General features: G+C 46.7%; 2 protein-coding genes across 5 annotated transcripts; both read right to left on the reverse strand.

The window, feature by feature from the left end:
• Positions 1–59: 59 nt before the first annotated feature.
• TMOD4 (tropomodulin 4) lies at positions 60–5,156 on the reverse strand. Of its 4 annotated transcripts, none has more exons than XR_011246842.1 (10): positions 4,488–5,156; positions 3,333–3,497; positions 2,974–3,130; positions 2,546–2,662; positions 2,001–2,090; positions 1,687–1,817; positions 1,482–1,589; positions 954–1,097; positions 559–800; positions 60–180 (listed from the first exon to the last, which is right to left on the reverse strand). XR_011246842.1 is itself a non-coding variant. In XM_069541940.1 (10 exons), the coding sequence occupies exons 2-10, from the start codon at positions 3,453–3,455 to the stop codon at positions 158–160; spliced, it is 1,038 nt and encodes a 345-aa protein (XP_069398041.1). In that variant the 5' UTR covers positions 3,456–3,497; positions 4,488–5,156; the 3' UTR covers positions 60–157. The 4 variants fall into 4 exon arrangements, 2 of the variants coding, with proteins under 2 accessions (XP_069398041.1, XP_069398032.1); XR_011246841.1 differs by having other exon boundaries at positions 4,460–4,606; XM_069541940.1 differs by having other exon boundaries at positions 559–703.
• Positions 5,157–5,237: 81 nt separating this feature from the next.
• VPS72 (vacuolar protein sorting 72 homolog) lies at positions 5,238–17,499 on the reverse strand. Its single transcript, XM_069541918.1, has 6 exons — positions 16,733–17,499; positions 12,893–13,045; positions 12,603–12,717; positions 12,037–12,213; positions 6,130–6,274; positions 5,238–5,821 (listed from the first exon to the last, which is right to left on the reverse strand). Exons 1-6 carry the CDS (start codon positions 16,847–16,849, stop codon positions 5,434–5,436), a joined length of 1,095 nt encoding a protein of 364 aa, XP_069398019.1. The 5' UTR covers positions 16,850–17,499; the 3' UTR covers positions 5,238–5,433.
• Between the last annotated feature and the right edge of the window lie 2,833 nt (positions 17,500–20,332).

Raw genomic sequence — 20,332 nt, forward strand, 5'->3', positions numbered from 1 at the left:
TAACCCTTGGGGGTTAGCGCCAAGATTTCCACTCCAAAGCCCAAGGAAGCAGGCAGGCAGAGTGGACAGTAGGGCCTTTATTTACAGGAAAGGAGGGACAGGTGAGGATTTAAGCTTTCAGGGCTCCAAGCCCTAGTTGGTAAAGGGAAAGGTAGTGTTATCTCTTCTTTTGCTGGCGACCTGTAAAGGAAGAAGAGTAAACGCAAGTCATTATCCCATCTCTCGCCTCCTGCAAAGGTGTTCCTTCTCCTTTCTAGTTCCTTGGCCAGACTCATAGAGGCAATGTCTGAGGTCACCAAGCATGCTCCTCCCCGCCATGTTAAAATAAGAAACAACGGCAGGTAAAAACACACAGCCCCAACGGCTATGACTGATTCCGTTTTGCCTCTCTACTGGTGTACTTGGGCAGAGGAGTTTTCCTGTCTACCTTCTGGTCACCTATGGCATTTCAACTTCTGTGCATGGCACTTTGGCAGCACCCTAGGCGCTTTCAGGGGCATCCACCAGCTTCTGCAGCTACTTGCCTTCTCCCCACGCACCATGTCTGCAGGTACTCACGCAGTTCATTGTTCCGGGTCATGGCCTGGGCGGCCCGAGCGCGTGGCCCCTGCTGTGTAAAGTGGTAGCCAAAGCGGACAATGGAGGGACACTGTTCGAGCACGGTGGCCATCTCCATCTCCACCGCGTCACCAGGCCACTGGCGCTGGGGGAGGGCGAGATGGAAGCCGTCAGCACCCCTCGCCTGGATTGTTCACCATCTCAGACCACCAACCCTTTGGGAGGTTAAAGAGGCTCGTTCTCTGGAATGAGTAATGAGAGGTGCTGCCTTGGCTCCCCTCATAAGAAGAGGGAGAATCCAAACAAGATCAGATGAGATCCTGCCGGTGGCTGCCCCAGGGAAGAGGATCAGTGAATGTTAGCTGACTGCAAAGACTAGGGGAGGGAAGGCTGACCTGGTTGTCTACTCGGAGCTCAGTGAGTGTGGCGTTCTCCCGAACTGCCTTCAGCACAGCCATAAGCCCTGTGCTGCTAATGAAGTTGGATTCGATGTTCAGGCTCTGGAGGCTACGATTCTCACGCAACATGTCAGCCACCGCCTGGGTAGTAGGGACTTGGATTAGGGTTAGGGTACAGTTTCACAGATGACTGAGGAGAGAAAGAACAGGAGCAAGAGGGAGACAGCTCTTTGAGAAGAGTCCTTGAGCTGGGTGTGGGGCTCCAGGGAGGCAGAGGGAGGGTAGGTAGTAGGGAAAGCAGTGGGGTGATGTGTGCAGTGGAGTTGGGGGTGGTTGAGAGGGTTTGGTGCTTTAGGAAGACAATCAGGATTTCACAGCTGTGAGTCAAAGGACTGAGGGGAGGAGTCTCCAGCAGGTCTCTCCTAAGAGAGTTGATGGGAATAGCACCCCCAGCACAACCCTTTCTGACAGCCCTGCCAGGGATGCATGTCCAGGGAGAGGGTGAGGGATGCCAGCTAGCCTTACATTGGCAATGGGGTCACCACTCCTTGTGGCCACCAGGCTGAAGCTCCGGACATGGGTATTTGTCTTCATGGCCTCACACAGCTCAGTTAGCATGGCTATCGGGATGTCCTGTCAAAGGGAAATAGGAGAGGGTGGGCCAGGGGACTCATAAGACAGCCGGGTTAGGCCGGTGTTACTGCTTAGAGGATGGGGTCAGATATCACACCTGGATATTGTTGAGGTTCACCTCCTCTACCTCCTTGTCGTTGCTTCGAACACTCTTCAGTATCTCCTCGATGTTGGTGGGATTGGGGGGCTCGTCTGGCACTGGCTTGTATTTGTCAGGCTGCACCACACCTGGTGGGTGAGGGCAGGAAGGAAACCCCAGCATGCTCCCCGCAGTCTCCTCCCCATTCATTCTCTTATCACTTCTGCATCATGTCCTCTGCCTGCCTGCCTCGTTTCACCCTTCGCTACCTTTGCTCAGACTTCGGGACACCTGCCCGGAGCCCTGGGCACCATGCTCGCAAACACACTCACTGCTGATGCCTTCGGTGTTGCAGATTTCTCCGCTGCAGATCGCATCATAGTACTGCTTGTTGCTCATCAGTGTGTACATGCCCAGAATTGCTGGAGGGAGTAGGCAGAGGGGGCACAGGGAATGAGAAAAACGGGCTTGTTCCAGGCCCTCCACCCACCTCAGTCTGAATCTATTGCATTCTTGAAGCCTGACCTCTTCCAAAGAGGTTTCCACTTTTGGTCCCAGGGGTCCCTTCCATTAAGCTGTGTAAGGCAGTGGTTTTCAAAACACTGAGACAGGGCTAAGGGAAAGTCCCTAAGGAGCCACTACAGGGTGAGGGGGTCTGTTAAACCCTCCTGTTTGCAGCCAGAATAGTTTTGCTTTATAATCCCTGTAAAATCGCCCTTGAGATGTTAACTTATTAAATTTAAAAATGAGTGAATACATATATAGACAAAAACCACTACCTAAGGCTTTCTCAAAACATCCACATCCCACTAGTCCCATGCCATGTTCACGACCCCTGGCCCAGATCCTCCCAACTCAACTGCCCACAGCTGCCCACCTGCAATGTCACACATCTCAGCATCTGTAGCGTGGGCCAGCGCCTCCTCCAGCTCAGGCTCCAGAGTGACCTGCTCCTCCACTGGAATTTCTCTCTTGGGCTGGATGTAGGGTTTCCCTGATGGGGAGATGAGGATGGTTCAGGTTGAGGTCATTTCTCTTAAGATCCTGGCCTCCAGCTTCCTTTCCTTCTCCAGGAGGTAGAATGCTGGGTCGCTAGGAGCCACTGTAAAACCTGAGTCCTCTATAAGCTCAGGACTCCTGGGTCCCCTTGATCACTTCTAAGAGCTGGAGTGCAAGTTGGCATGCAGGTGTGGGCAGCTGATTTCCTGGCAGTTAGGAGCGGGCAAGTGAGAAGAAAGCTGGAATAGGGACATGTGAGAGACCACCGTTGGGTTCTAGGAGACATGGATGTTAGAGATCCCATACCCTTCTTCTCGCCTGTGAAGGGCACCAAATCATCACGCTCTTTGACCTCTAGTGCCTGCTGTTCCAGGTACTGCAAGAGGGCCTCTCGGTCCAGCGGCCCCGTTGGGCTCTTCTTTGTCTGGTCACGTTGTCTTAGTCCAGCTGGCAGGAGCATGTTCTTAGGGATGAGTTTTGGAGAGCAAGTCAGGGCCCCCGCTCTGGCCTGGGGCACCTCCAGTTCTCCTTAGAGCATCTCCAGACACTGTTCCCCTGAGCTTCTTGGGACTCTAAGCCCTGTAGATGACCCTGGTCTCAGTCCCGGGCCCCACGCCCTTCCTACCGCCTAGGGATTGCCCGATCCCCTGTGCTGGAGCCCCTACCTCGGGGTCCATCTCCTGAAGCTCGCAGTCCAGCTGTTCTAGCTCCTCAGGGCTCAACGTCTTTAGGATCTCATCTTCGTCTATGTCTCTGTATTTTTCCAGTTCCTTTAGATACGATGACATGATGGCCCCCACCCCCTCCCCACTGTGTGGCACTCACGGAGCCTGGATTATAGAGAGAAAGTGGTTAGACAATGGCAAGATGTCCACAGACACAGCAGGGAAACAGACAAGCCAGTGGGGCAGAGCAATAAATAAGCTGGTTGCCTTGGAGGACAGAGATCTAGCTGGGCATGGGAAAATGGGGGAAGGTTGGGTTGTTTAGTTAGAACTGGAGCCTCCTTCTCACTTCCACAGCTTCCAGCCACTCTGGATGGGGATCCCAGGTATGCAGGGTGAATCCCTCTCCCCATTGTACCAGAAACCCTGGCAGTACCCCTCCCCTTAACCTCGCCTGTCGGTGCCTCTTGCCCTAGCACAGCTGCTAGGAGCCCTGCCATCACAGCTGGCCCCAAGCCCAATTCCTAGTGCAAGGAAGGGGGGCAGGCAGAGAGCTTCAGGGAAATTCTGCCTCTCTTCCCCCTAATCCAGTTTTTCCTAAACTGGCTTAAGAAACCCAGGAGGATTGGGGGGAAAGACCGTGCTCTTACTCTACCCTCATTTCCTTTATTGTGGGGGATCAAGATCTCATTATGTTTGCTCAAATTCTAAATCCTGAGGGAAAGTGAGAGCTCAGAGGGCCTGGGAGACATCCAGGGTGGGGGAGGGTGGCACAGCCTTAGGAGAAGGTACAGAGTTCACACAACTGTCCCTGGCTTTGGACAGGAAGCCAGTCTAATGGGTGGGAAATGCCTTCTAAATGGGATAAAGTTTCTCTAGAAACAGTGAGAGGATTAAACTTGCATGATCTTTTAAGCCACACATACACTCCATGCTGAATATGAAAGATTGAGAAAATATGTGAGATACATACATTGACAACATAAACTACAGTCAAGGGAAAGGACAGTGACAGAAACACTGAGTGACAGAGACACAGACACCACATCATTCCCAGCAGGAGCCCCTCTTCTCCTCCCATCTCCCACCAGGCTCTGATCCACAAGCCCCCTGCCTTCCCCACCTACCAGTCCTGGTGGCCACCTCCCTTCTCACCTCCCCTGCTGTTGGTTGGTCTGTCTGTTCTGCTGAACACCGTCCGGGCAGCAAGAGGAGCCAGTGCCGGGGGAGAGGGTGGGGGAACAGTGAGCTCAGCATTTTATTATTTTAGCTCTGGCCAGGTGGGGGGTAGTGGGAGATCACATATACACAGCCCCCATACCCTGCCCAGCCCTGAGAGCCTCTAGTGGCCGCTAACAGCCATGGCACCTCCTCCCTTTCCCACAAGCCCGAGTCCCAGAAACTGGACTTCTACGAATCACAGTTCCTATTAATGCTTACTGGATTGGCCTAAAAGTCTGTTTGGGTTTTTCCATGATATCGTACAGAAAAGCTGAACAAAATTTTTGGCCAACTCAATATTTAGTGCCTGCTATATTCAAAGCAGTGACTGTAAGGAGATATAGAGGTGAGTATAAGGATTTTGTTTTGGTGTCTAATTTTAAGGTGTTTATAAACTGTTAGAGGAATTAATATTTTACAATCTAAAAAGGGCAACTCCGGAAGTTCCCTGGTGGTCCAGTGGTTAGGACTAGGTGCTTTCACTGCTGAGGGCCCAGGGTTGATCCTCGGTTGGGGAACTAAGATCCTACAAGCCATATGGTGTGGCCAAAAAAAGAAAAAGAAAGAAAAAAAAACCTAAAAAATAAAGAATAAAAAGGATGACTCATAATAAAAACTATTAAACAAATATAAAACTCATTCACAAATACTTTTTGCTCCCAACCCTAGATTGGACACCAGACAAAAGGGATCCTTCTATTTTATTAGATTAAAAAACACAAACCAGTAGGAACTAGGGGGAAAGATGGGGAAAGAAATACAGAGAAGAGCTGGGCAAAGATCAGCGATGACCAAGGGGAGAAGCAGGGCTTCTTAAGAGCCCCAACTTAAGAACCTTAAGTTAGGACAGGAAAGAGGTTTCTAAGGACCAGACATCCCTTCATTTGATGACAATTTTCTGGCGCAAGGCTCGGGGCCCAGAGCCAGGGAGGGGCTCAGGAGGTGGTGGGCCAGGGCCTAGGGCTGAGGCAGTGGGCGGCAGTCCATGGGCAGTGATGTACTTCTTGTAGGCCTCACGGATGATCTTGAAGGCTCGAGCAGTGGCATAGGGTATGTCTGTAACAGGGTCCCGATATAGGGCTGGCCGATGGGTCACCGGGCAGACCTCCCGGACGGGGATCTTTGGGGGCCGCCCTTGAGGAAACCATTCCTCAAATGTGGCATCGTCACTAAAAGTGATGAAGGTACGTGAGCAGCGAGCAGGAGGGATGACGGGTCCAGTCCCAGCACGGGCAGTCAGTGCAGAAGCCATGGGAGCAGGATCAAGTCTGAGGGAAAAGACAGAAACACACAGAGCTGAGAGATCAGAGAACTCAAGAAAGAGGCGGCCGCAGTGGATGGCAGCAGTCCGAGAGAATCTGTTAAGTGACAGACAGGACAAACAAAGCAGGGCTGGATGGAAAAAGAGGAGGAGAGAGCGACTATAAGAAAAATCGGAGCTGATGGGAAAAGGATCTGAAAGATACCCAAGTATTAGGAGAGCTGTGTGAGGAGAGCAAGTGAGACGGGGCTGAGGAAACACAAGCTGAATACAGAAGGGAGACGTTGCACTCTTCCCCGAGATTCACTCACTCACCCTTCTACATCGACATTCTCTTCCTTAGGGCCTGGCTCCCCAACCAGTGGCACAGTCACTGAATGGTAGGTGATTATGGGCCCAGGGCACTTCCGCTTCTTGTGGACCTGCTTCTTTTTGTCAGCCTCGAGACGCTCGTATGTCTCTTCAGGAAGGAACGAACAGATGGTCAATTCCCCACTTCCCAAACCCCAGTCCTGTCCTATAGTCTGTTAATTACCCTCTTGGCTGTCTAGTCACTGCTCACCCAAGCCAATTAGCAAAGTCCTCTAAAGCCCTCAAGCATCTCCCATTTCATAAGCTTTCTTCTTGCCCCTTCTGATATACACCCTGCTCGTCATTTCTTAGGGTCACTTGATTCCTCACTGGCTCAGAACAGTAGGACTTCAGAGCTGAAAGGGATCCTTTGGCAAGGAGCCTGCTCATTTCCTCTAACCTCTCGTTACTGTTCTGTCAACTTGTTCCTACCTATTCAAGGCAGCACACTGCCTCTTGAGGACTCCCTAGTGATTAGAGTTCTTTCCTACTTTTAAAAAGCAATTTATAATTCACTGAGTCATTTGCTTTTTCGGCTGTGCTGGATCTCCGTTGATGCATGGGCTTTTCTCTAGCTGCAGCAGGTGTGGGCATCACGCTGTGGCGGCTTCTGGCGTTGTGGAGCGTCGACTCTAGGCACGTGGGCTCAGCAGTCGTGGTTCCTGGGCTCTGGAGCATAGGCTCAGCAGTTGTGGTGCACAACTTAGGCTTAGTTGCTCTGCAGCAGTTAGGATCTTCCCGGACCAGGGATTGAACCCGTATCTCCTGCATTGCCAGGTGGATTCTTTACCACTGAGCCACCAGGGAAGCCCCCTTCTTTCCCACTGTGAGCTGAAATATACTTCCTGTTGATAGTGTTTCACCTTTTAAGGCCAAAAGAAACACAAATCTAACCTGTCTTCCACTTGACAGTCCTTTAACTAGTTGAAATTAGTGCTCATCTCTCTTCAGGCTGATCACAGTACCCCTTCTACTGAACCATTCCTCATAAAACATGGTTCTGAGTCACTCCCTCCTTTGCCACCTGTGCCAAAAACACACTTCTGTTCCTGTACTTACCATGATCTATGGCAGAGGCTGCAAGATAGCAGCCCCCTTATGTGTCCTGCTTGATTTGCATAGTGTTTTAAAGGAAAATCTGAATTAGCTGCTGACATTTAAAAGTCAGGAAATTACATTCAAAGACAGAGGTTTCTGGTCCCCTTTGAAAAACTAAGAAAATCTGGCAACTTTCTATCTGCATTCTCACAGGGCAACAATGAGCTGAGCTAATGGTTCCTTCTTTCAGGCCCTCCTCTCTAGCTCACTAGTCACCCTGTCTGGACCAGGTGACACTGCTCTGTGGCAGTTCATTGTTGGTACACACGTCTCTCAAGGGCAGTGACTGTGACTCATATTACCTATACATCATGAGGGTCACGCGGCATTCCACACATTACAGGAATTCAATACAGATTTGTTAATGTATACACAGATCAAAATATACCTGGTCCCTCTGCCCCTCTTAAATGTGGGTACTCTGAACACAATTCTCTAGTGCAGGGGTCCCCAACCTCTGGGCCGAGGACTGGTACCTTCTGTCAAATCAGTAGCAAGATTAGATTAGAAATAAGGTGCACAATAAATGTAACGTGCTCGAATCATCCTGAAACCATCCCCCCCACTGCTGGGTTTGTGGAAAAATTATCTTCCACAAAATTGGTCTTTGATGCCAAAAAGGTTGGGGATCACTGCTCTGGATAAAGTATGACCAGAAGAGTCCGCTGGACACCTACTCCCCTGACCCCTCCACCTCCATCCAGTGATTTAATCTCTCTTACACTTGAATTCTGGATGATAATACTGCTTTCCCTGGAGCCAACCTTTCAACTCTTCTCTCAACACTTTCCTGTACCCTCTGTAACCCCTGCTCTATAGTCAGCCAGCTCATCTATTTCGTCAGGTTTCTCATTCAGCATGCCTTCCAAAACTTGCCTTACAGGAAACCTGTCATCCGTAGAGGCCACTACCCCCTGTAACCCTCTGGTGGAGGCTGCTTATTCTCCCACACCCCGGACAGGATGTGCCTGTGTCCTGTGGAGCCCCACGCTTCAGCTCTTGTTGCTCCATTACCCTAGATACCTCTGTTCTTCTAGTACTTCGAGTACCTGAAAATCTCTGCATTCTATCACTCCTTCCAGCCTTCCTTTTCTCTTATCAGTCATTCTCTTATCAATCTAAACTCCTTCGCCCAGACCTGGATCGATGAGCAGTACTGGAAAAAAGTTACACAACAGGTAGAATAAAACCGCCAGAAATTCATATTCCCAAACTTCAAAAGACCTGCCAACACCAGCAGATGATCCTATCTCCACAACAATTTCAAACAGTCTTCACTCTCAAGCTTCCAACTCTATCTCCAACACCTGACAAATGACAGTCCCTAAAAAACATCAGATGAGAACCATTATACTGGCCTGCTCTGGATTTACAACCCTATAGCTAAGAGCCACCCTTACTTCCTTCCTCTTACCTTAGGCCAACCCTTCTACCCGTGCCCTAGCTCCCACCCTGACTCCCACTTCTCTAAAACCCTACACTATTAATGATCCTTTCTTTTCTGTCTTAAAATTCTTTCTGTTGCATCTCATCAAAAATATATACTCTCCAATCTTTGAATAAAAGAGAAGGACAAACCCTTTCTTGACCCCCCAGACCCCCCACTGTTTTTCTCCTACCCTTCATGGCCAAATTTTAAAGGTTTGGCTTCCCAACAACTTCCCAATGGCTTGCTCCCCCAAAAGTGCTCCCTAAGGTCATTTCTGACCCCATGTCACCAAAACCAACAGACACTCCTCAGTTCTCTTCACTGGCATCTCAGCAAGACTGGGCAGCTACTGCCCCAAACATTCTCTTTCTTTAGGGTTCTTAAGACAAACTTTCCTGGCATTTCTCACTCTCTGGCCTTCCCTCAGACCCTTTTCTAAGCTCCTCCTCTTGTAGGAGACCATTACTTTTCGGTGTCTGCAGGACCTTCTTGAGCCTCTGCCTACCCTTCTTCCTCTGTGTTTTCTCCCTGAGTGATCTCAGCCACTCCAGTGTCAACTGCCATCCACATTCAGAAACTTCCAAATTTGTATTTCTAGCCCAGATATCTTGTCCAAACACCAGATTTGTGTGTTTATCTGATTTCTCAGCACTGCATGAACTGCTCACAGACATCTCAAATCCAGCATGTTCAAAAATGAACTTATACTTTTTTTCTCCTGCCAAACATGCCCTACCAGGATCTCCTATGTCGGAAGCCTGGGAATCACTCTCTTTACAGTGGCCTGAAACCATCAATGTAGTAAAAGGATGCAGATTATAATTATAGTGACATTAAATGACCTCATTATTTGTGGTATTTCTCAGTCATTTATGTTTTAAGAGATAACCACTTTTAAAGTACGTCATTGCCATTATACCGATAAAGGGTATATTTCCCGTTTTAAAGCCAATATAATAATAATTTTTTTTTTAAAGTCACGACAGCTGGACTTCCCTGTTGGTCCACTGGTTAAGAATCTGCCTGCCAGCACTATTTACAATAACTAGGACATGGAAGTAACCTAGATGTCCAACAACAGATGAATGGATAAAGAAGCTGTGGTACATATATACAATGAGATATTACTCAGCCGTAAAAAGAAACTAGTTTGAGTCAGTGCTAATGAGATGAATGAATCTAGAGCCTATTACACAGAGTGAAGTCAGTCAGAAAGAGAAAAATAAATATCGTATATTAACACATGCATATGGGATCTAGAAAGTAGTACTGATGAACCTATTTTCAGGGCAGCAATAAAGATGCAGACATAGAGAACAGACTTATGGACACGGGGGTGGTAAGAAGGAGAGGGTGGGATGAATGGAGAAAGTAGCATGGAAACATATACACTATCACTACCATATGTAAAATAGATAACCAGTGGGAATTTGCTCTATGATTCAGGGAACTCAAACTTGGGCTCTGTGACAACCTCGAAGGGTGGGATGGGGTGGGAGGGAGGCTGAAGAGGAAGGGGACATATGTATACCTACGGCTGATCCATGTTGATGTCTGACAGAAACCAATACAACACTGTAATTATCCTTCAATTAAAAACACATGAATAAAGAATCTGCTCTGTCGAGGCCGAGGACACTAGTTTGATCCTGGTCCAGGAAGATTCCCCATGCCATGGAGCAGCTAAGCCCATGCACCAAAGATACTGAGCCCTCATGCCCCAGAGCCTGTGTTCCACGCAAGAAGCCACCCTACGACAATGAAGAAGAACCTCTGCTCTCGGCAATGAGAGAGAGCCTGAGGGCAGAACGAAGACCCAGCACAGCCAAATATAAATATTTTTTAAAAGTCGTGACAATACACCCTGAAAATGTTGAAAATTAAATCTTTTGTGGTCTTTTGGAGTGAAAGTGAAAGTCACTCAGTCATGTCCAACTCTTTGTGACCCCATGGACTATACAGTCCATGGAATTCTCCGGAGTGGGTAGCCTTTCCCTTCTCCAGGGGATCTTCCCAACCCAGGGATCGAATCCAGGTCTCCCACATTGCAGGTGGATTCTTTACCAGCTGAGCCACCAGGGATACCCAAGAATACTGGAGTGCGTAGCCTATCCCTTCTCCAGCGGATATTCCCAACACAGGAATTGAACCCAGGTTTCCTGCACTGCAGGCAGATTCGTTACCAACTGAGCTATCAAGGAAGCCCCAAAGATGTGCTTCAATGACCGGGAATAGAACCCGGGCGAGGTAGTGAGACCACCAAGTCCTAACCACTAGACCACCAGGGAACTTTCTGGAGTGAAGGTATCTACATTTCAAAACTACTGATACCATTAAACTAAAATGAGTTAGTGAAAGTGAAGTCACTCAGACGTGTCCAACTCTTTTCCCCCATGGAGCCTACCAGGCTCCTCCGTCCAGGGGATTTTCTAGGCAAGAATACTGGAGTGGGTTGCCATTTCCTTCTCCAAGAGATCTTCCTGACCCAGGGATTGAACCCAGGTCTCCCGCATTGTAGGCAGACGCTTAACCGTCTGAGCCACCAAGGAAGTCCTTAGGATACCAAGGATACCATTGAACTAAACTGAGTTGGCTCCCAGATATTCTGGGTAAACAATCTTCCACACCACAGTAAAACTGTATTTGGGTTATGCATATTCAATTATATGTGCTTGATGAAAAAAAGATTCAGAGAGAGAGAAACAGCAAACCAAATATTGTAGGAGATTTCCCCCGTTATTTCACTCAATGCACATATGCTCCAGAGTGAGCACATGATGCGGGGAGTGCAATCTGCTGCTCCCTCATTCATCTCTCATGATCTGAGAACTCTCACCGCCCCTTAAAGAAATGTATGCTTTTGTACTGAATGTTCCCATACAGGACTGTGTGCCCAGTAGCCCATAAACTGAAGAGATCTTATAGAACTTTAACCTTAAAGCAATGTATCTCATGAACGGACTGATTCTACTGAATTTCTAATTCTCATGATCATTAAAGCAGCATTATCATCTCATTGCATTTTGTGAACAAGGAAAGAAAGACACAAGCAGGTTGTAAGTAATTTGCCTGCAGTCTTATAGCAAGTGAGCAGTGGAGCTAGAATCTGAACTCCTTTCCATACAATTCCTATTTTAATACCAAAGCACTTTAATGTAACTTGTTCTTCAGGGCCCTCATTACTGCCTACTTCCTTGCTCCTAATCACTTTCTCTCCCCGTATCTTTCTTCTGATTTCTCTTGTCCCAAATCTCCATCTGTCCAATTCTTTGGGGCCTCTAGATCTAACTTTTCCTTGTGCTTCTCAGCCCCTCTACCCACTGTTCTCAAAACCAAAGACTGACCCAGTGAACGTAAGTTGAGCTCCTCTGTGATCTTGGCCTCCCTGAGCAGCTCCTCCTGGGTCAGTGGCCGCTCACAGTGGGGCCCCTTCCGTCGCCGTGACTGGCCCTGCCTCTCCTGTACCCGAAGGAATGTTTGTCGTGTGTGCTCAGCTGTAGACTGACGCATGGACTTCCGACCTGGGAAGGAAATCATAGGGGAAGAAATCTTTGAACTCATGTCTACCTTCTCTGAATTTAATTTTAAAGCTTTTTATTTGGAAATCATTTCAAACTTACAAAAAAGTTAAGAATAGTACAAAGAACATCCATGAATCCTTTGCCAAATCCTCTGTTAACATTTTGCCCTATTTGCAATCTGTGTGTGCGTATTTTCTGAATAATCTGAGAGTTAAGTTATGCACATCAACATCATGGCTCTCTTCCCTAAACACTCGGTGTATATTTCCTAATTAGAATTATTCCTACATGCTCATAGTAAAGTTATCAACTTCAGTAAACTTAACATGAATACAGTACTTTATCACAACACTTCAACTTTGTCTATTGACCCAAACATCCCCACTCACTGTCAGTGCCATCATCCTGTAGTTCTAATGGAAGCAGTGCCTTCTCTTCTCGAGTCTTCTGAGAGCTACCAGCTGGGGTGCTGACCTTTCGAGGCCTCAGGCTCTTGAGAGGCTCCTGGGGACAGAGTGAAATCAGATACCAGGGAAGAGAAGATATTGGGAGACAATGAAGATGTTAGGAAGAGAAAACCAGCAGAGCAGGAAGTGGGATTGGTGTGGGGCATAATGAGACCTGATGAAAGGGAGAATACAAATTAAGGAAGTCCAAGAAAACCAGGCCTCCCCTGCACCTTATATGCTTTGGTGACTACTCGGCGCTTCCTTCTTGGCTCTTCCGCTTCTCCATCACTGGATGGTTCATCCCCTTCGTCGATATCAAAGTCAGAGTCCACCTCATCCTCTGTGTCGGACTGGTCCCCTTGATACTCATCATCTCCTGATTCCTGAGGACACAGGGAGATGAGGTTCTCACTACCAGTTATTAATGCCCCTCTAGGAGGAAGAGAATCCCTTTGCCTGTTGATAAGGGCTGCCCCACTCTCCTTCCCAGCCTAGCCTTTCATTTTCCTCAGGCAAGAAGGGCTGATGGTCTTTGGCTCCAGCACCACCCCTTCCAACGTTAACTGACTGCGCTTTACCTGCAGCACCCTCCCGTGCTGGCTCCCAGCACAGCACACTGTGTTAAGTGCTGGGGTACAAAAGGATACGGTTTGGTCTCCCCCTTCAGGGTCTCACAGTCAAGTATAGGAAAAGACATCATTATAAATGGAAGTTTTAATACAGGGCAACATATAAACTACCAAATGGCAATAAAATGTTATGGGTGATCAGAGGAAGGCACACCTGCTGTGGACTGATGGCCTGGAAAAGTCTAAATGTTAGACTTTATTCCTTTAGACCAATAGTTGGCAAACTTTTTCTGCAAAGGACCAGATTAAAATAGATAGTGGGTTAGATTCAGCCAGCAGGTTGTAGTTTACTAAACTCTGCTTCAGACTTTAAAGAATGAAGAGGATTTGAGCCATGGTTTAAAACACTGCTAGTATTTAGACAGCCAAGAGGGAAGAGGGAATCCCAGGCAGAGCAAATGACAGGAACAAAGGTACAGAAGCAAGAATGTGCACAGCATGTTTATGGAATAAGGATTTAGACCTAAGCAAAGCAGGTCTGTCTCTGGTAGAAGTCTTCCTAGCTGACTGCTTTTGGCTTCATCACAGCCTCCTTCCAACACTAACTGAATGCCCTAAAGAGCTACAAGATTTGAAAAGAAGGTTGCATTCAATCTATGTGCTCAGCTGTGTCCAACTCTTTGTGACCCCATGGACTGAAGCTGGCCAGTTTCCTCTGCCCATGGAATTTTCCAGGCAAGAATACTGAAGTGGGTTGCCATTTCCTTCTCCAGGGATTCGATCTACAGAGAAATGTAAATGTCATGACTTAATGACATTTAACTTTTAAACTTATGATCTTAACTTGCAGGACAGTGATTCTCAATCCTCTCCCTCTTCTTACTTGGTCCAGCACCGATAATCACCGCTGAAGTAAGCTAAAGTTACTGAGAAATATGTCTCATTCCTCAGGTGAGTTGGGACAGAAAAAGAGTTCGGTCCTACCACCATGTATGAGCTTCCCTAGCTGCTCAGATGGTAAAGAATCCGCCTGCAACGCGGGAGACCTGTGTTCGATCCCTGGGTTGGGAAGATCCCTTGGAGAAGGGAATGGCTACCCACTCCAGTATTCTGGCCTGCAGAATCCCACAGACAGAGCAGCCTGGCAGGCTGTATAACGTACGTATGAAGTTGCAAAGAGTCAGACACAACTGAGCAATTTCACTGCATACCATGTATAATGGGAAGACACTGAATATTCGGGGAGGAGAGGAAAACTACATACAAGGAGTGTTTCAGAAAGTTCTGGAGGTGGTGGGATGGACTGGAGTAGAAAACACATAGTAGAGCCTAAGCCTGAGTTTGGGCTAAAACAGCAGCCACACAGGAAAAGAGAGAGAGAGAAAAAATGCCCGGGAGGAGGGGAGTTAACTGAGCAGGCAGCACCTCAAACATGTGCTTCTCTCTTCAATCACTGACAAGACTGATGGGTTAATCTTGTACACATGGTGGCAAAGCAAGCAAATAACACAGCTGACAACCCAAGGCAGCCAGTACTCAGTCTTGTACTGGTGACCATCATTTCCTCCCAACTAATGTTTGTGAAAGACAGCCTGAGAACACATTAATCCCCTCAGTCCTGACCTGGTATTAAATCATATCACCAGAGGGTAGTAGTTCAACTACACATTAGCTTAGTGCCCAACTGAAATGCTTTCACTAAGTTACGGATTTACTATCATTCCTTTGGCTTTTATCGAGGGTCATTAAGAGACATGACTAGTTAAGAGAATGCTTTTACATCATCTACAAACCCCTGTTATTTTATTTACAAGGATGTAATTCTCCTTAGGACTTAATGCTGAATAAGTATCTCTCTCTTAAAGAACTTAAATGCTTCTTTCTGACAAAAAAAAAAAAAATTCAGGATTCGGCTGCCAGGAAACTCACAGCTAAATTTAATATCAACTGTACCATTTTAGCAGAGGCTCCTGGTACAATTACTTCTCATCTGTCTCTATTTTTACTGTTCCTACTTTTTGTTTATATCATAAGCCTTCTTAAATCCTTTTTGGAAGCATGAAGGGTACATATTAAATAACGACTCGTAAAATGACAGGAATAGGAAAATGGCCTTTGGAAGAGAGATGAGAAGGTTCTATTTTAAACTAATTGGTTATGGCTGTGTTAAGTAATGATTCCTAACCAGTCACCAAGTCCTGTGGATTCTAATTAATTCCTTAGTTTCTCTTGACTCCTCCTGTTCTTGTTTCTCTGCTCTCACTGCCTCCTTCTACCATTTTCCTCATTATAGAATGATCTTTCTAAAGTACAAATCTGACCGTGAAATCATCGCAGTCCTCTGAATGAAGGATAAAACTTAACATGGCTCACAAAACCATACAAGAACCGGCCCAGGCCTACTCCCGCTACTATTCTCCTTCCTGGTTTGGAGTATGAGAGTAGCTGTGCAGGTCCCAGAGCAGGATGTCAGTGTCTTTACATATTCTGCCCCACCCTCCTCCAGGACTAACCTTCCGTCTTTCCCTGCTTCCAGTCCTACTGCTCTCCATCCAGCCAAGGCTCACTTTTCAAACTGTCCTCAGCGTAAACAGCACCTTTCCCAGGGATGCCCATCCCAAACAACTTTGTCTCCCAAGTGCTACCATAGCACCCTATGCTTAACACTTTTCGCCTTATCACACGATATTTTAACTGACTGTTACCTCAGCTAGGTCCCCCACTGGAGTCTGGAAAACGTAAGGATAAGGTGGTGTTTTTAATACTCTCTGTTTCCACAGCGCCTATCACAGTGCTTGGCTTGCTTTAGGCACTTAACACATTTAAAGAATGGACAGATTCAATCAATACAAATTTAACAAGTGTCAACTCAATCCAGTCATCGGACTAGGCCCTCGGATGTACGTACACTGGTAAACAAAACAGATAATCTCTAACCTTACAGAACTTACAGTCTATTGGAAGGCATAAACAAACAAAATATATCTAACTACAAATTGAAATATGTTCTATGAAGGACATACATGGGGTCACTTTTCAGGACAGTCAAGAAACAGTTATCTAAGAAAACATTTATAACGATATTTGAAAGCTGAAAAAAGGAGTTGGCTAAGTCCTTCTATCTTTTTTTCTGAGAGATTCTTTTCTACAGTTCAGGTGAATAACCAGGCAGTAGGCCAAAGAATATACACCGCGTGACTAGGATGTGCCTGGCGTATGCTAGACGTCAGAATCGCTGAGAGCTGCAGTTAAGGAAATACACAGTAGTTTTCAGCCATAGTCTGGGGTCCTTCGGACAACTTCTCCATCCCTGACCCCTCCAACACCATTCAGGGCTCCCCCTGCTAGGACTCCAGTTTATCCCCCCATCTCGCCCGCCGCCATCTCCAGTACCAGCTACCAGGACTCCTCTCCCCCGCCCCCTTCTTTGTCCGAGGTTTCTCTCTCCGTCAGTACTCCTTTTAGCTTTATTTCCTCCCTCTTCCTGGGCCCGGCTCTTGCCTCAGTGAAACCCCCATAAGTCGTCTGGTAGAACTCATCTTCTTCCTCTGCTTCCAGAAGCCCAGAGAGCCGGTTCCCCGCGGTCTTCCGGGGGGCGCGGCCCCCAGCCAAACTCATAACGCCTATGGAGACAGCGCAGCCACCACCAAGCCCCTCACCCAGCGCCGTTCTCTAGGCTCGGCGCTCGATACCACTACCTGCGGGCGGACGGCGGAAGCCCGTCGTCTACAGACAGAAGTAGCAGAGCGTCGAGAAGTTCCCAGTACCGTTCAGTTCAGATCAGTCGCGTCCGACTCTTTGCGACCCCATGGACTGCAGCACGCCAGGCTTCCCTGCCCATCACCAACTCCCGGAGCTTACTCAAACTCAGTTCCATTGAATTACTGATGCCATCCAACCATCTCATCTTCTGTCGTCCTCTTCTCCTCCCGCCTTTAATCATTCCCAGCATCAGGCTCTTTCAAAAGAGTCAGCTCTTCTTATCAGATGGCCAAGGTATTCGAGTTTCAGCTTCAACATCAGTCCTTCCAATGAATATTCAGGACTGGATCTCCTTGCAGTCCAAGGGACTCTCAAGAGTCTTCTGCAACACCACAGTTCAAAAGCATCAGTCCTTTGGCGCTCAGCTTTCTTTATAGTTCAACTCTCACATCCATACATGACTACTGGAAAAACGGTCTAGGTTGGTCATAACTTTTCTTCCAAGGAGCAAGCGTCTTTTAATTTCACGGCCTTCTCAACTCTTCAGCCCCGCCCATTTCTGCGTTGACGCCACCCCAGGCTCCCCGCCCCAGTAAGCAAGTTTATCCGGGCTGTGGAATGATACGACACCAGGAGCCCTTTACCCCACGGACAGAATTTGGGAATCAATAAATTTTAATTTAGAAGAGGTCAGTTTCCGTCTGTTCCCGTACGTTTTTCATTCCGTTGTCAATAGAAACCTTTCTGTTATTGTTCAGTCGCTAAATCCTGTCAGACTCTTCGACCCTATGGACTGCAGCACTCCAGGATTTCCTGTCCTTCAGTCTCTCTGAGTTTCCTCAGATTCATGTCCACTGAGTGGGTGATGCTATCTAACCATCTCATCCTCCCTCTGCCGCTCCCTTCTCTTTCTGCTCTCAGTCTTTCCCAGTATCAAGGTCTTTTCCAATCAGTTCCCTCTTCGCATCAGGTGGCCAAAGTGTTGGAGCTTCAGCTTCAGGATCAGTCTTTCCAATGAATATTCAGGGTTAATTTCCTTTAGGACTGACTGGTTTGAGCTCCATGCAGTCAAAGGGACTCTCAAGAGTCTTCTCCAACACCACAGTTCAAAAGCATCAATTCTTCGGCGCTCAGCCTTCTTTATGGTCCAACTCTCATAACCGCACATGACTACTGGAAAAACTATAGTTTTTTTTTTTTTCAACAGCATTGACTTTTATTCATTCATGTTGTCACCTGAAATGGCATCTGTTGGATTTAAATGTTCATTAATGTAAATGGCTGAACAAATCCATTTTAATGGATATTCAATTCATTAAAAAAAACCCTCAATATCCCTCATAGTTCAAGTCACTTCCACATAGCCTTGTGACAACTCCCACACCAAAACAGTACTTTTTTGGTAAATTTTGACCCATTATTACTCCCATGTTATGGTCTTTTCAGCTGTCAAGAGTACAAGGTGAAGAAAAACTGTAGTTAGATGGGGGTTGCACCTGGAAAACAAATTCCTTAAACTCCACATACACGTTTCAAAACTGCTGGGTCCCAAGTCCATCTATGAACTCCCAGGCTGCCAGTATCATGTGCAGCATAGTAAAGCTATCCTATCTGAATAACTTATTAATTCTGCATAAATCAGGTCAATCAATGTGTAACAGACTGCGCACTTTTAACTGAACATGCAAAATATTCACTCTCTTAAACTTTACATTATCATTTGGTGTCAAACAATGAGCCAAATCCCAACAATATATACAAAAAACAGCTTTGCATTTACAAAAGATTGTTTCCTATACTGATTAATCCAGACAGCTAAATGCTCAAAATTCTCCAAGCCAGGCTTCAGCAATATGGGAACCATGAACGTCCAGATATTCAAGCTGGTTTAGAAAAGGCAGAAGAACCAGAGATCAAATTGCCAACATCAGCTGGATCATCAAAAAAGCAGGAGAGTTCCCAGAAAAACCTCTATTTCTGCTTTATTGACTATGCCAAAGCCTTTGACTGTGTGGATCACAATAAACTGTGGAAAATTCTTAAAGAGATGGGAATACCAGACCACCTGACCTGCCTCTTGAGAAACCTATATGCAGGTCAGGAAGCAACAGTTAGAACTGGACATGGAAAAACAGACTGGTTCCAAATAGTAAAAGGAGTACGTCAAGGCTGTATATTGTCACCCTGCTTATTTAACTTATATGCAGAGTACATCATGAGAAACTCCGGGCTGGAGGAAGCACAAGCTGGAATCAAGATTGCCAGGAGATATATCAATAATCTCAGATATGCAGACGACACCACTCTTAAGGCAGAAAGTGAAGAGGAACTAAAGAGCTTCGTGAAAGAGGAGAGTGAAAAAGTTGGCTTAAAGCTCAACATTCAGAAAACGAAGATCATGGCATCCGGTCCCATCACTTTATGGAAAATAGATGGGGAAACAGTGGCTGACTTTTTATTTTGGGGGGCTCCAAAATCACTGCAGATGTTGACTGCAGCCATGAAATTAAAAGACGCTTACTCCTTGGAAGGAAAGTTATGACCAACCTAGACAGCATATTAAAAAGCAGAGACATTACTTTGTCAACAGAGGTCCATCTAGTCAAGGCTATGGTTTTTCCAGTAGTCATGTATGGTTGTGAGAGTTGGACTATAAAGAAAGCTGAGTGCCAAAGAATTGATGCTTTTGAAATGTGGTGTTGGAGAAGACTCTCGAGAGTCCCTTGGACTGCAAGGAGATCCAACCAGTCCATCCTAAAGGAGATCAGTCCTGGGTGTTCATTGGAAGGACTGATGTTGAAGCTGAAACTCCAGTACTTTGGCCACCTGATGCGAAGACTGACTCATTTGAAAAGACCCTGATGCTGGGAAAGATTGAGGGCAGGAGGAGAAGGGGACGACAGAGAATGAGATGGTTGGATGGCATCACTGACTCCATGGACATGGGTTTGGGTAGACTCTAGCAGTTGGTGATGGACAGGGAGGCCTGGCGTGCTGCAGTTCACGGGGTCGCAGAGTCAGACGTGACTGAGCAACTGAACTGAACTAAACTCATTGGTTTATGAAACTTTATTGAAAAAGAATAAATTAATTACTAGCAGAGCTATTAGTTGATCACTCATCCATTGACAACTTGCACCATTTATTCAGTGCTATATTAAACAGTGTATTGGAAGACAGATTAACTAATAGCTCCAAGCCTCCTAACAATTTAAATGAAAATTTTAAAATGTTTGAGACCCTATTTTCGAATACAAAGTGTGTTTGACTTCCTATTTCCATTCTCTGTAGAACAAGAACAGGTCATTCCTTTATTGAGATGCATAAAATACATCACATTTTCTGTTCTGCTGATGCTATAAATTCAATAAATTATCCAGCCACATCAGTTATGAGCAT

The sequence above is a fragment of the Ovis canadensis genome, chromosome 1 (genome assembly GCF_042477335.2).
Source record: "Ovis canadensis isolate MfBH-ARS-UI-01 breed Bighorn chromosome 1, ARS-UI_OviCan_v2, whole genome shotgun sequence".
Taxonomy (NCBI): domain Eukaryota; kingdom Metazoa; phylum Chordata; class Mammalia; order Artiodactyla; family Bovidae; genus Ovis; species Ovis canadensis.

Excerpts from the sequence above, each read along its gene's own strand:
- TMOD4 (XM_069541940.1), bottom strand. The coding sequence starts at position 3,455 with ATGTCATCGTATCTAAAGGAACTGGAAAAATACAGAGACATAGACGAA. Across the intron at positions 704-953 it reads AGCTCCGAGTAGACAACCAG|CGCCAGTGGCCTGGTGACGC; the intron begins GTCAGCCTTCCC and ends GCCCTCCCCCAG. Across the intron at positions 181-558 it reads GACCCGGAACAATGAACTGC|GTCGCCAGCAAAAGAAGAGA; the intron begins GTGAGTACCTGC and ends CTTCCTTTACAG.
- VPS72 (XM_069541918.1), bottom strand. The coding sequence starts at position 16,849 with ATGAGTTTGGCTGGGGGCCGCGCCCCCCGGAAGACCGCGGGGAACCGG. Across the intron at positions 13,046-16,732 it reads CTTATGGGGGTTTCACTGAG|GAATCAGGAGATGATGAGTA; the intron begins GCAAGAGCCGGG and ends CTGTGTCCTCAG. Across the intron at positions 12,214-12,602 it reads ACAGGATGATGGCACTGACA|GTCGGAAGTCCATGCGTCAG; the intron begins GTGAGTGGGGAT and ends TTTCCTTCCCAG.